The 16,297-nt window shown below is 44.8% G+C and overlaps 1 protein-coding gene across 2 annotated transcripts in view; it reads left to right on the plus strand.

Annotated features, from left to right (window-relative positions):
• NIPAL2 (NIPA like domain containing 2) overlaps window positions 1–16,297 on the plus strand; it is a 109,279-nt gene that overhangs the window by 88,539 nt on the left and 4,443 nt on the right. For both annotated transcript variants that reach the window (XR_015869377.1, XM_088442614.1), the window contains one exon: window positions 12,632–12,726. Coding sequence is in view for 1 of the 2 variants with exons in the window: in XM_088442614.1 (XP_088298740.1) it covers window positions 12,632–12,726 (95 nt within the window). In the remaining variant the exon portion in view is untranslated. The remainder of the gene's footprint in view (window positions 1–12,631; window positions 12,727–16,297) is intronic.

Raw genomic sequence — 16,297 nt, forward strand, 5'->3', positions numbered from 1 at the left:
CACAGGGAGGGAATGGAGGGACTAAGCAGCCTTGGCAGTCCCCCTGCGCACATGCCCGCAAAAGGGGCGTTGTCTCGTCTCACAGGGAGCATGCTGCGAGTCACGGGGACCTGGCCTCGCGGAACGCCCCTGTCTTTCAGTATCCCTGGCCCAGCAGAGCGCCGGAGGCGGATTTGCTCGGCTGGGGTTTGACACCAGACCGGGCCCTCGACCCTTCTGGCATTTGCCAGATGGGCAGTCCGGCCCTGAATCCACACAACTTGGTCACTTCCCTTCACTATGACCATATTATGCTAAATAGTACTGGGGGGCCTATTTGATATATTACATGCACAATTCACCGCTTTTAGTTGACTCACTGACACTGATGTCTGACATTAGGGTGTGCCTGGGCACACCCCTGACCCTGTGTACAGTGATGTTACTGGCTCTAGTAAATTGATAGGCTGGATACCTAGTGATGTCACTGGCTCGAGTAAATTGATAGGCTGTATTCCTAGTGATGTAACTGCATTCTCCATATTATAAGTTTACAAAATAGCTGCTTTGCCCTGAGTGCAGATTACTGTCTCACTTTCCAACTGTATTTGATACATTTGCATATTTTGCAGTTAGTGTCAAGATTTAATTTGTATCAGACTTGCCTACCTTTAGGCTGTCCCTTCCGGGAGGGGACAGCCTGGACCACGCTCTTTACACATCAGGTGGGCGGAGCGGGGGGCGTGGCGGCTCAAAACGTCATCATGGCCCCGCCCCCCGCTGTGCAGAGCCCGTAATACAGACACTGTACTGCGGGGGGCGGGGCTTCGATGACGCGTTTTAACGCGAATCGCGTTATCTGATCCCCCGGGCTGCATACTATGTGGCCGCCAACGGGGGGTTGCGGGATGGCTGCGGCTGGTTCCGGGAGACTTGCCTGCCTTCCCGGGAGGTCGGGAGCGGCACCCGATTTTCGGGAGGCTCCCGACCAAATCGGGAGGGTAGGCAAGTATGATTTGTATGTGTTTTCACTTTCTCGTCATCAGTCCATGTAGGTACATAATGATGAGAATCTGTAAATATATTTATGATGTGTGAAGGTTCCAAACAATCCACTCACCTAAAATAGGTGATAAATGTGCACATAACAGCACCAACGCATTTCGGACAAATGTCCTTTTTTCCAGGTGTGACACTTGCTTATTATTATTATCCTTTATTTATATGGCGCCATAAGGGTTCCGCAGTGCCTTACAAAGTACAGAAACAAATGAGCACACAAGACAACAGGGTGTCAATAAAGTAAAAGTAAGGGAAGGAGAAGCACGTGAGGGAAGAGGGCCCTGCTCGTGAGAGCTTACATTCTAAAGGGGAGGGTCAGACAAACAGGGGTGAAACAGATGGGCTAGATAGTGAGGAAGGAGCATAGAGTAGTGGGTTAGGATGAGCGCTGGAAAGCATTGAGGAAGAAATGGGTCTTGCTTAATGGGGATCCCAAACTACCAGGCTGAGCCCTGAACACCTGTAGGGGAATCTTCTTCTCTCCTTGACCTTCCCGGGCTTTGTTATAGAGGTTTTGATAGTTTATTCTCTATTCTTGTGATTTGGAGGATTTTGCTGAAGACATTTATTGTGGCTCTGTATGGTATATGGCTGTAATCCGAATAATGCTTACCACTGATTCTACCGGGTGTTGAAAGAAATATCATTACTGTTTACTCATAGAAATTGCACAATGACAAGCATGCAAATGGCCATTAAAATAGTTGTGAATTTATTATTTAATGCTTGGACATTTTAGTTTTTCCGATATCTTTGTGAACTACAGGACTCTGCGAAGCTGCGTTATCCAGTATATATTATGTACACATGTAGCTTCCACCTTGTTCTCATTAAGCGAGCAATAAAAAACAATTGTATAATTCTTTCTAAGGCTTTCTAATTCTAGGCTATAAAAAAGCAATTTATAAATGGACGATCCATTAATTAGTCTAATGCTTGGCAGTGATGATGTCTGGCTTATTTCAGAGTCACTTACACAGAAAACGAGATTGCATTTTATTACATTTATGCCTCTCGGAAGCTGAAGTGCTTCTCCAGACAGCGAATATCTCAATTAACGGAGATAATTGCTGCAGAAAGCAGCCTGGTGTATACGATGAACTAACTTCTTGCATATTAATGGATGAAATTATGAAAAACATAAAAAGTGAAGCAAAATAAAAAGACTTTACACCTTATTGGAAGTAGTTTTTAAATTAAAATTATGATTTTCAAATTATAGTTGGTATAATGAGTGAAAGGCAATCTCCTCCTTTCCAGGAAGCCAGGTACATACACCCCTATTTTTTATGCCCCCTTGAAGATAAATGTAAATAATTGACAGGGCTTTATAAAACTCTTATACAGATCATACAAAATTTGCTGGCAGAGCCTGCAATTTACTAGATGGACAATATTTTTGTCTTTTATAATCTGTTATCATCCTTCCAAAATTATTCTGCCATTTTTATTTAACTGTATAAAGTTTTTTGGAATTCAGCAGATGGGGTTGTGGCCTAGAGGTTATGGTAAATAACAAAGGAGTGTAAACCAGAGCAAGCAGATGGTCAATAACGTGGTAATCAGTAGGTTTGTTCATGACCTGTATAGTGGGGAAGATATAATAAGGAGCAACAGGAAGGAAAACGGTAACTGCGCACGTTAAGTGCTGCAGTTACCGCTTCCCTGCATGTAGTAATGCAGGGGAGCGATCAGAATAACGCTATGCGTCCCTCTCATTATTGGCACTCCTATGTTCAAGATAGGGCGCCGATGTACAGGCAAATGTATGAAAGTCCGTAGCACTGACCGTTCCGACAGCTGCAGCTGTCATTACCGCATGCATAGCACTGACCCTCGCTGTCCCGTCAGCCAGAGATTGTGCATTAAAAAAAACAATAAAGTTTTTTTTCTATAACATTGCGGGTGCCGCTGGAAAGAATCTGACTGGCGATTGGGCAGTATGCATGCAAGCGCCGGTCAGTGACAGCGGTCCCGGCGAAAGAGGGAAAGCGCAATTCGCTGGAAAGGCAAATTAACACCTCTCCCTCTTCTGCAACATAGGGGGGGCGATTCAATTCAGAGGGAGTCGAATAGTGCCGGGAAGTTGGTTCCAGAGTTCTTCAATTTAGCACGCTGCTTAGTCCAACTAATGCGAGTTAAGTTGGAGAATGTCGGTTCTCGCGACTTACACCTGTGTGTTTAGTCCTGAGAACCGGCATTCTCCGACCAATCTGCCTGTTGCGAAGCTGTTAGCATGCGCTAAACTGGCAGACAGCCTAACGGCCAGCACTTTAATCTGATTTCTCCTCGCACCCTTTGGAGGGTGCAAGAAGAAATCACTTAGTCGCCTTAACAGCGTGCTGAGTTTAATAGCTCCGGGGCCAACTTCCCAGTGCTGTTTAACTCCCACGGAATTTAATCTCCCCCATAGATATTAATAAATGTCGCCGATGCAGGGGCCTGCTTCACCACGACAAATGGGCGAAGCAGGCCCTGACCGATAAAGGGAGAAAAGGGGATGTATGTTCACTGCCCTGAGTGTAGGATGCAAAATTATGTCTATAATACAGTATGTATCCCCCTATACTAGTCATATTAAGTATGGGCAGTTTTAAGGTTACATGTTCATTTGCCAATTTGCTTTATTTTGGCACACTAAAGAATTATTATATAAGGTAATTATGTTGCTACTTTCTAAATTTGTTCTGTAATACTGTCTCTTCAAGCATCTCACTGTATTACTCTCAATAGTTCCAATCTACCATAGGTTACATTTTGAAGCTGATCTGTGTACTGTAGATCCACAATACAAAGGGGTGGCTGCGATGGTGCCATTCTTACCTACTTTTGAAAATGACTTTGAGGGAGATTGCAGATGGCTGTAGAATGTGCTGTTATGGGTGCGTGGTCTGCTCCACCCAACGGGGACGTGTCTAGCTCCACCTATGGGCGTATATATTCCTATAAGCTGACACCCTAGCTCCCCCACTGACATTAATAGATCTCTGCCCTGCCACATTGACATTAATAGATCCCCCCCACACATCACATGACTAGATTCCCCCCACACACAGTGTCACACTCTTACACACATCACATGAATAGATCCCCCCCCACACACACACAGTCTCACACACATACACACATCACATGAATAGTGTCACGGCTCGAGGTATTGGAAAGGGTGGACCCGAGCTGGGTTGTGGTACAGAGACACCAGGACCAGGAGAAAGTTGGAATTTAGATGGTTTAATATAATTCCGTTGCATACAGTTAAATGAGAACTAATGAGAGATGGTAAATATAGTCCTTAGTGCAGGGATGCACAACTGTAGACACTGTAAAACAAAAGGTAAAAAGTCTCTGAGGTTCAGGGGGTACTGCGGAGAAGAACTGTAAGTTTGAATGCTGTAGAACTTGAAGATACGTTGAATACTGGAGGGTAATTGAATATGACTCCTGGATGGAGTATGCAGGACTGGGAAATGAACTTGAGTCAGACTCCGGAATGGAGTATACTGGATTGGGTGAAGCACTTTGAATAGGACTCCGGGATGGAGTGTGCTGGATTGGGTGAAGCACTTTGAATAGGACTCCGAGATGGAGTGTGCTGGATTGGAAGCAGGAGTATACAGGTCTTTTATACCCCTGGTCGGATGCTGATTGGCTGGAGCAACTGGAGAGTGTTGCTGACTGGATGGATCTGGGCCACCTGACTTGATCCAAGATGGCCGCGCCCATGATCCGGTGGTCTGACACACTGAAGTGCATGGAAGTGTGGCTGGGACACCTAGGCAACAGCGGGGATGCAGGAAACCACCTTCAGGCATAGGCCTCACTCTGGATTCCACCGACAGGAGTGGCCGGCGACTCAGCAAGGCGCAATGACATAAGCGCATGGGGAGATGCAGGGGTCTCAGCCGGAGGTCTCTAGCACGGTTTGTGACAGATTCTCACACACACACATCACATGAATAGATTCTTCCCCCACACACACAGTCTCACACACATACACACATCACATGAATAGATTCTCACACACACACATCACATGAATAGATTTCCCCCCCCACACACACACACACAGACACACAAACTCACACACACAGTAATAGATCCCCCTCTCCTCCCCCACGGCACTGACATGAATACAATGGGCAGGAGCTACAGTGAGCTCTAACACTCACTGTCTCATGAAGCTCCTCTGTCCCTGTCTTCAGTCCTCCGGCATCGGCTCCTCCCCCCGTCCTCTGTTATCACAGGTTGGCCAGGGAATGCTGGGAGCATCAGTCTCTCCCAGCAGCAGTCTGTGTGCAGGGGAAGGCGTGCCCAGGAGACCTCCAGGCCAGTAGTAGCCACACTTGTGACTCCCTGCACACGGGGAGTACGCCCCTACGTCTTAAGCTCAGGTCCCGCCCCCTTTACCTCCAGATTCACGCATGCGCAGTCCTTATTTTTAGACAGGGCTGTGTAAATGTGGGGAATTCAGCCTACCTTGAGGGGTGGCGGGAGCTCCCACCTTAATTCGGGAGACTCCCGCTAAATTCGGGAGGGTAGGCAAATCTGGATGGCGCTAATATAAAAATGGAAGTTATATTAGATGTCCCTAAATACAGAAATTGCAAGGGTACATCATGAAAAGACTCACAAGCAGTGGCGTTACTAGGGCAGGACGAGCGGGGCACGTGCCCTGGGTGCTTCTGGCCACGGTACCGGCCCATCCTAGTTAGCCAGTGTAGTGCCGACCCCAGTGAGTGCGGTCAGCACTACACATTTACACAGGACCGGCACTAGGCTTCCCAGCGCCGGTCCTGTGCTGCACAGCCGGGCCCCTTCCCGCCCCGAGCGCTTGCCCAATAGCGCCAGGAGGAGGGTGGCAGGCGGGCTCATGCTGTGCATTCTAACACACACATCGCTGTCAGCGCAGCGGTGATGTGTGTGTTAATCAGCAGCCAATGAGAGTCAGACAGACTCTGATTGGCTGCTGCACACACATCGCCGCCAGCTCTGGCGGCAATGTGTGTGTTAAACAGCAGCCAATGAGAGTCATATAGACTCTCATTGACTGCTGCAGTGCCCACTGCAAGAGCCGGCTCCCTTCAGGCTCCTACAGTGGGTAATGGGAGAGACGTCATGACGTCTCCCCCATAATGCAGAGCGTGCCAGCCTGGGAGTCTTGATGCGTGCGAACGGCGGCGGGAGATGGAGCGTGGATTCAGGTAAGTTTTTTCTTTTATTGTTTTGTTTTCAGTGTGTATTTGTCGGGGGGGGGTCTATACTGGGGGCACTAATGGGGAACTTATACTGGGGGCACTTATACTGGGGCCCTTATACTGGGGGCACTTATACTGGGGGCACTTATGGAGGGGACCTCTACTGGGGGCACTAATGGAGGGGACCTAGACTGGGGGCACTAATGGAGGGGACCTATACTTGGGGCACTTATACTGGGGGCACTAATGGAGGGGACCTATACTGGGGGCGCTAATGGAGGGGACCTCTACTGGGGACACTAATGGGGGGGACTACTACTGGGGGCACCACAACTGGGGACACTCCATCGTGGACCACTACTGGGAGCACTGCATAGGGGGGGCACTGCGTAGGGAGGGGACTGCTCCTGGGAGCACTATATAAGGGGCACTGCATAGGGGGACGACTACTGGGGCACTGCATAGGGGGGTCTACTACTGGGGGGCACTATATAAAGGGCTTACTACTGGAGGCACAAGGGACACTGCACTGGGGGCACTGAATAGGGAGGACAACTACAGGGGGCACTGGATAGGGGGGACCACTACTGGGGTCCTCCATAAGGGGGACCACTACTGGGGGCACTGCATAAGGGGCCCTACTGGGGTTAAGGTGCATATGGAATGGAAAGTTCAGAGTGACGAGAAAGGGGTATGTGTGTCATGTTGACACGCCCCATTTGTAAGTGACCATGCCCCTTTTGACCACACCCATTTTCCACCGTACGTGCCTTGGGGGGCGCGCACATAGGGGGGGGGGCATTTTTACATTTACCCTGGGCTCCAAATACCCTAGTTACGCCACTGCTCACAAGAGAACAGTATAAATCAAATAATATAAAATATTTGACTAAATTAATTTAGGGAGACGCCTATATTCTATTACGAAAATATATACAATAGAAAAAAAACCAATAAGACTATAAAAAGAACGGTATAATAAGATGTAGATTATTTTCTTAAATGGCTCGCTAAACCACATCGAACTCTCATGTGGAAATATATATATGGAGTACTGACATGTGGGAATATACTGTACGTGGTATATGGTGATCATTATGTCACCCGGCAATAAAAATAGTCTTACAATCACCCGAGGTTGGAGATATCCATAAAAAGAATAACACAGGCAAGTCCATGCAATTTATAGTGTGAGAGCGGGTCTCCCGCCCAAAAAACAAACACACCCAAAGACGACGTTTAAGGTGTGTGGTTTCATGTTCATTATACAGTTATGTGCCTTACACATTATGACACACTAAGTAATGCCACTTATAACACATTATGCCACACCGGAATGCCCCAATCACACATTATGCCACATTGTAATACCGCTTACAACACATTATGCCACACAGTAATGCCCTTATAACAAATTATGGCATGCCGTAATGCCTCTATTTCACATTATACCACATAACCCATTATGCCACACAGTAATGCCCCTTATACATTATTCCCCTTATAACACATAATGCCACACAGTAATGCCCCTAATAACACATTGTGCACACAATAATGCCCATTACATCCCACCCTGACAGATCTACTTCATCAACCCTCCTCTCCGCTCCTGCCAGTCTGTCACCTCAGCTCAAGACAGGTTGCACAGTTTTTATGTCCATGTAGAACCAGATTATTGGGAACATAGTTTAAACCTATTAAATTAGTGCCCCTTATACAGTGCCCCCTGTAGTTGTGTTCCATATGCAATGCCCCCTGTAATAGTACCCATTATCCAGGGCGCCCTGTAGTTGTGCCCCTTAAAGTATTGCCCCCTGTAGCTGTGCCCATATGCAGTGCCCCCTGTAGCTTTGTCCCTTAAAGTATTGCCCCTGTAGTTGTGCCCCCTGTAATTGTGCCCCTTATACAGTGCCCACTGTAGTTGTGCCTCGTACGCAATGCCCCCTGTAATAGTGCCCCTTATGCAATACCCCCTGTAGTAGTACCCATTATCCAGGGCCCCTATGTAGCTGTGCCCCTGTAGTTGTGCCCCTTAAAGTATTGTCCCTGTAGTTGTGCACCTTCAAGTAGTGCCCCCTGTAATTGTGCCCCTTCAAGTAGTGCCCCCTGTAATTGTGCCCCTTCAAGTAGTGGCCCCTGTAATTGTGCCCCTTCAAGTAGTGCCCCTGTAGCTGTGCCCCTTCAAGTAGTGTCCCTGTAGTTGTGCCCCTCAAGTAGTGCCCCCTGTAGTTGTGCCCCTTATACAGTGCCCCCTGTAGCTGTGTCCCTTAAAGTATTGCCCCTTGTAGTTGTGCCCCTTCGATTAGTGCCCTGCCCCTTCAAGTAGTGCCTCGGTAGTTGTGCCCCTTCAAGTAGTGTCTCTCCCGACTCCCGCGCTGACTGGATCAATTGATCCAGCAGATGCGGCCGCTCAGGTTCCTCACTGCACGGGTGATGTCATGACTTCACCCGCGCAATGCATTACTGGGAACGCTGGCCTCTGAAGTGATCGGAGGCTTCCTTAGCCTCCGATCACTTCAGAGGCCAGCGCTCACAGTTGCAGTGGTGTAACCACTGCCCCTCGGCGTCCCCAAGCTACCTGGTGCCTCCAAGCCACCGCGGGGGCTGCGGGAGCAGTAGTTACGCCACTGAGAGGCACAGAGGACCTCACAGGAGCACCGATCACCAGTCCCTGGATGCAGGTAAGTGTTTTTTTATTTTTTTTATTTTAAACTATTTATTTTTAAGTGATCAGCTTGTGGTCTATTTAGACAACAGAGCTGTTGGCATGGGCCGGCTCAGAGCAGGGCAGAGCAGGACTCGGGGAGATGGGAAAGCCTGCATAACACCATCTGAAGATGGCGTTATTATCACGGGGCTTTCCCCATTATATTTTTTCACTATTTATTTTTTAGTAAATCTTCGCAGATCACACTTCCCATTACAAGTATGGGAAATGTGATCTGCTTACTGAAAATATGCGAAAACTGCTCCATAAACCCTTTAGTATATTTATGTGGTTGTAAAATAATGTGAAACGGGTGTGAAAACTTTTTCCCATTTTTTTTTTTAGTAAAAATATTGATAAATAGGGCCCCAATACTGGAACCTAAGTTTAGAACCTGTCTCTCTGTGCATTTGATTACGGTTTGTAGAAACTTGCAAAGTCTCACCGCAAAAGATCCACAATACGTAATTATTAGACATATGCACTGACCCCCGTGTGTTGGATCTGGATTCATCTTCATGTTTTGATTTTGCAAAAGTGTTTTCGTTATGGATCTGGATTTAAAAAAAAAAAATTATAAAAATTATATATATATATAATTAAAAGGTTTTAAAAGTAGCTACAATCATGTAATTTTTGCAATCCAAAACCCGGATTTAAAATTCAAATTTCCCCACCGCTGGCCGTTCAGAACCGATACTCGGACTTATACGGATCTCCTGGGGAGATTAGAACCGCGACTCGGATCTGTCTGGATTCACAAAATTCGGGTGGTTTCGAATTTCTGGATATCCGAAGCGCACATCTCTAATAATTATTGGTTAAATTAAAGCTCAATTTGGAAGTTACCCCGTTTTGGGGAGATTCATTTGCACAACACTTGTTTTAGGTTAGTGAATCGGATGTACAGCAGTTTGTCTTTATAATTCCTTTAGAATGTAAGCTCTCACGAGCAGGGCCCTCTTCCCCATGTGCTTGTCCTTCCCTTACTATTACTTACGGCACCTAACCCTTGACTTCTGCCACTGTACTACTTATTTGAGTGTTATGACTGCTGTTGCAGCAATGTTTATACACCATGTCCTTATCCTGCTTAGTTTTGTACTGTAAGTTACATTTCTCTTCTTCTGCTTAATGGTTTATGTACTTTGGCGCTGTGGAACCCTTGTGGTGGATAATAATGGGGACAGGTTTTCAGCGATTCTCATTAAACCATATAGTTATATTCTGAGCAATTCTATCCATCTTCTAAATATACTACGGTACCTCTAAAGGAAAAGAACTGCTTGATGACCATTTTATCTGAGCACCTGCAGTGCTGGCTACGTGGGGAGTTTTGAAGAACATAAGATTTTACAGGCAAAAAAAAATGCTATTAATGCATTTTTATCTTGATATGTGTTCCAGAAGCTGCATACAGTATCTCCATTGTTCTGAGACATAACACAAAGACGCGATCTGGATACAATTTTATTGAATGCAAGAGCAGCTCAGTGCTGTGTCATAACTTAGGGCATTTAAATGGAATAACTCTTCCTGGCCATGCATATTAAGAGTTGGCTCAAATAGCTCAGAATGAACCAGAAAGATAAAACACATTAAAGAGGTTCTTAAAAGTAGAGATATACTCGGGTCCCCGTGTTTTGGTTTTGGCAAAACCAACCTCAAATGTTTTGGTTTTGGCAAAACCACCCTAAAGTGTTTTTGGTTCTTTTCTGTTTTCGTTTTGGATTACTTTTAAAATAAAAAAAAACAGCTGTAGTCATGTAATTTGGACCTGTTTACATGCAATCCAAAACCTGAGATTTGATTTTGAACTTACAGCAGAACCAAGACAGGACTCCGTTTTACTCAGAAGTTGAACTTCAAACGCGATCTGAGTCGGGACTGTTCGACTCTAAACCCAAAGTTTGGGTGTGTTCGGTTTTCAGCAAAACCAAATCGCCCATCTCTACTTAAAAGTGATACTTGTTACATGCCTGACTGAGGCAGATAGTAAGAATTTCTAACTGCCCTTACATAGACATATAACCGGTCAAAATTCTAATATGTGTAATCCAAAATAGACTGCCATTCCCTATCAATATCTGATCAGTATTTTTCAGATGTCTATTGAGATGGCTGACAACAGCATCTACTTCTGTATGTGGTCATCATCTGACTACTTTGTTGTTACCCTGTGTGCATTTAGGCCAAATAGGACGGTCTATCCAATGGGTCCCGATTCTGGTCTGGTGAAATCTAGCAGAGCTCTGGCCACCCGGTGGTCACTTGCAGAATTGCCAGAGGCAGTGGCCAGGGTAAATGCAGGAACATAATAGAGGGACAGTTGTTGATGGTCAGAGAGTAGTGTTGGGAGGACAATATGTTCTAAAAGAAAATACGGCACAATAAAGTTCGGCAAGCCTTGCTATATATTCATTATATATGTCTGTCACAGGATATAACTCATTTGTGGTAATGGATTATTTGCCAGTCTCTAATCAATCAAATTCCCTCTCTGGCAAATTTCTTTTCTCTTTCTAATTTTACGTAGACGCCAATCCCGTCACAACTGCGATTCCGTACACTGCGGACTTGCGGAAATATGCTAATGACCTATGCACTGAAACACCCACCTCTGGCATCCCACATCTGCCGCTCACATACAAAAGCGGAAACATCGGACTCTCCAGTTGCGAACAAATTTGCGGAAGCTCAGTAGAGCGCGCCCAGAAAACGGTCCCAACACGTCTGCATTTTTCTAACCGCCTCCAGTTACCTCCTCCAAATACTGACCATCTGTCACTCACTGTGCCAATAAATCCACTGAGGATTTGGCGCATGCGCAGTGGTAAAATTCTCCGCCGCTTGCAACATTGGCATTGCGTCCCTCTCTGAATCGGGCTTGGAGTTACAAATTTTAATTTCATTTCAATATTTTTTGGAATCTTAAAGAATTATTAAAGCTGTTGTAAACATTCACATATAAACCTATTTTATTTATTGTTTCATTTCTCTGCAAATTTTCGTTACAAGCTTCAACCAACATAGATTTTTCGTTATTTTTGTATTTTTTAAAACAAATAGGTTTTGGGCTTAAAAAAAAAGAAAAGAAAAAAAAAACACAGAACAAAAGAAAAAAACGTATCTACCGCTCTGTAGTGATTGTCATACTGTATGCCGATTCAGTTTTAGCCCTAGCAAGCAGTGTCTGTGTTGGAACTTTGTGTACTCTGTTGGAGAGACAGAATTATTTTATAATATATGCATGACTGTCTTTTGCTGTCAAGTTACATTTTAGTTTGATATAGAGAGTTCTTCAGTGACAAATCTTGAGGATATTTATAACTCTAGTTATAAAACTTTCTTGCACGTTAAGCAAATCTAAGGATTACGAATGTATGGGAAAAGATAGCACTCTGCTGAACAGGAATATTTATTCCCATCATCCATCAAGCGCTGTGTTTTTTTATTATTTATTAGCTCATTTTTGTTGGTTTGCTTTCCAATTCTCGATTTAAATCTCTTTTCATAACCTGCCCAGTGCTAAATGATTCCAACGTGGTGGTTTAAAGATTGTTTTCGCTATGTAGTAAGAAATAATTTTATATTACGTTTTGTAAAATATAACTTAGCATTTTTATTTGGAAATAAGCCTGTAGCTAATGGCAAGCTGAATGCATAATTTATTTTATTTCCGCAGGTGCTTTTTGTCGTTCCTTGGGGTGTTCTTAATTGCAAGATACCAAAAGAAACATGATTTCCAAGAACCCTATATCGACTATGGTGACATCCCTGGTGAGTGTTTGTGATTATAAGGCAGTAGACCAAATACTTTAAAACTAATTGTTTATGTATTACATTGATATGGTCCACACCGGCAATGAAAATTGTTATGGAGCCTAGTAAATATATCAGACAATATTGTCTGAAGTATTGAACTACCTCTCATTTGCCGTCCAAAAATGTCCCTAATATCCCAATGTTGTGCAAGTCACTGACTAAAGATGGAGTACTAATGTACAGGACAAGAGGAAGCAACGAGCGAACGGAAATGTGTGCTTTTAGTTAAGCAAGAAGCAGGGGTGTATCTACAAATGTTGCCATGGGGCCCAAAAATTACTGAAGGCCGGGGCCCCATGTACCACCCAATAGCAAAAACAATTGCATAGAAACATGGGACAGGCAACTAAGGTAGACCCCACCGCATAGAAACATGGGACAGGCAACTAAGGCAGACCCCACCGCATAGAAACATGGGACCGGCAACTAAGGCAGACCCCACCGCATAGAAACATGGGACAGGCAACTAAGGTAGACCCCACCCTCGGCTGTGGCCCCATAGCACCTGTACCCACACCACCTATGGCATACTTGCCGACTATTTAATATTCCTCCCCGAGAGAAGCCCTGGGAGGTGAAGCAGGTAGGCAGAGTTGGGGGCGGGACTGGCCAGATCGTGTCGTTAAGCCCCGCCTCTGGTGAGAATCGCGTCGTTAAGCCCCGCCCCCTCAGAGGAGTTCACCGCAAATGCATATTTCAACTAGGGGGCAGGGCTAAATGACGCTATTCTCAGAACCGCCGATCAGCGCTAACATACTCCCCAATCTGCCCACTTCACTAGGAAGTGGGCAGAGTGCGGGATAAGTGCCTACCCTTCCGGGGGTGCAGGGGGTTACCCGAAAAATCGTGAGCCTCCCGCGAAAACCAGTAGGGTAGGCATGGATGACCTATGGTAGTTAATGCCCTTGGCAAGAAGCAGATAACTATAAATGCCAAATAATGTGTGGTTGTTCAACCTCAGGTTACGTTATTTGTTTGTGCATACTTGTATTAAATCATTGGTTTTCTATACGTTTCAGTTGCTTATTTTAGTTGCCTAAAAAAATATGTTTTGTATACAATTATTTCCCAATATTTATATACACAACGGAAATGTGTCTTATTCCAGGACCATGAGAAACATCTCTGCCTGTTTGTATTAAGCCACGGAATTTAAAAAAAAAACACTAAATAAAGCTAGAAAGCTATATTCAGTAAAAATTGCAGGAAGGCCTATACTAGCCAATATATTAGTCGTTTGAAGGTGAGCATGTCCTTTAGAACTAGAAATATAAACATCCATAATTACATATGCCTCTCCCCAAAACTACAGAGACGGGCCACCTTGTCTACACTTCCGGAATGTCTGACGCACCTGTCTCCTCCCACCTCTCATTTGCATAGACTGCCACTGGCATCAGGGAGGGACTTGTCCGCACAAGGGAGGGAAGACACTGCTAACTTTATTTTTTTATATATTCAGGAAAACAAAAATGACCATGGTATTGCTTTTACCGTTCTAATAAATCTAAAATACAGATGTGTCCACATACATTTAGCCTTCTTGCGCGTTAAACAGCCCTTCTAGTCGCGCAATGCCGTGGCGTGACTCGGTAGTGCCGAGCATCTTTTCGTGGCACTTTTTCCCTTCAAATGCGTCTTATTCACACAGCAATGCGAATAGGATACACAAGCAGCTTCTGCTGATTATAATGATATGCGGCATGCCTATATTCTGTGTGCGACTGCGGCTGTATCTGCATGTGAAATGCTACGTTACATTGTCACAGCCGCTGAGAATGTAATGTAGCGTCTCGCATGCAGATATAACGCGCACAGAGTATAGGCATGCTGCATGTCATTTTAATCAGCAGAAGCGGTTTGTGCATCCTATTCGCATCGCTGTGCGAATAAGAGGCATTTGAAGGGAAACAGTTGCATGAAAAGACGATCTACACTACCGAGTCATAGGACGCTCACACGTTATGTGTAACGCGACTTGTAGCACACGGAGGAGAGATGTATATGTACATATCTGTATGTTCAAAAGAGAAAAATCACCCTGGTGCTAAATTATAGCGTAAAAGTTCCCCTTCACCTAGCAGAATGCACAAATCTGAGCATCAGATGACCCACTGCACCTCTTGTAGCGTATACCCCTCCTGCCAGAGAAGGCTGGGAGGAGTTTAATGCCGTCAAGAGCACTAAATGGACCAATCCGTTCTTTTGGCTCATGATGCATCAGAGCTTACATTATCCTGCATCTTTCAGTTCAGGAAACTTTTACACATTTGCTGATGGGGTGAGTAACTGATGAATGAGGGGGTGTAAAAATGTGCTCCGTAGTTTAGGATAAGGAGTTTTTTTTTTTATCAACTCCCCAAGTTCCCAACAAGTGCACTTTACCAAAATAGCATAATATGGTTTGAAAGACCAGTGTCTGTTTGAACACAAATTATTTCCATGTCTAAGCCTGTTTCCCTCTTCCCAACTGAGCACGTTTCCATGCCATCACATCTCTCCCCAATTCAAGATTTCTGCATACAGAGAACTAGAAGCATTCGTCTCAATTGCAACATACTATAGGAATCCCAATTAGACCTGAGCCAGGAAAGAGTCCCATAGGTTGAAGATTATCTCATTCTGTCTTGTGAGCTGCAGTGAATCATCCGATCTGCAACGTGAGGAGGGTGCGACCTACAGATGTGCCTCTCTCTGATAATAAATATCCTTATGCAGCAGGGGTATCGGTGTGCAATAAATGTTACAGTTGTAGAACACTGCCGTTAGAGAATTGGGCACATGGAGATCATTAAAGTGTCACTTTAAAACATGTTAATAAAAAAGAAAATGTAACGAAGAACATGATGACAAAAACTGCTACATCGTAATCACGCTGTGTAAACTTACTGCTTTTACAATGAATCTGGCAATAATAAAGTGAAGACGTGTCATAGCTATATACAAATCTTGCAGAAACTATACATTATTTAATTTGTCCCTGCGGAATACAAGATGAAATTAACAAACTTGCATCATTTACAAATCCAGTTGCTTTACTTAAGTGTCAAGACAAATGCCTAACCAGATCACGTCGTGTCAGGAATGTATAAGTGATGTTATCAATATGTGTGGTGCCAGCTGTAGCCATGTGTAGTGTTTGTGTTTAAGTGCCAATCAAAATCTTCATAGGCCGGCCCCGATGAGAATCCTTCCCTAGAGTAGGCATGTCTGAGTGCATCAGGATCATTGCCTAAATCAGGGGTCTTCAACCTTGGCCCTCCAGCTGCTGTGTAACTACACATCCCAGCATGCACTGCCACCTTTTTGATATAACAGCTTGCTAAAACTATGGCAGTGCATGCTGGGATGTGTAGTTATCTCTAAAGCCTGAACTGTTGGGGAGCCTTGAGGACCGCGTTTGGGAACCTCTGGTTTAGCCTTTACACTAAACTGTGCACATTGTTAGAGATTTGCCACCATCACTTTTAGCTAACAAACATAAGTAATAAATCTGTTTATTGTTTTAACTGGCAACAAATGAATT

The sequence above is a fragment of the Taudactylus pleione genome, unplaced genomic scaffold (assembly GCF_031769625.1).
Source record: "Taudactylus pleione unplaced genomic scaffold, aTauple2 ptg000314l, whole genome shotgun sequence".
Lineage (NCBI taxonomy): Eukaryota > Metazoa > Chordata > Amphibia > Anura > Myobatrachidae > Taudactylus > Taudactylus pleione.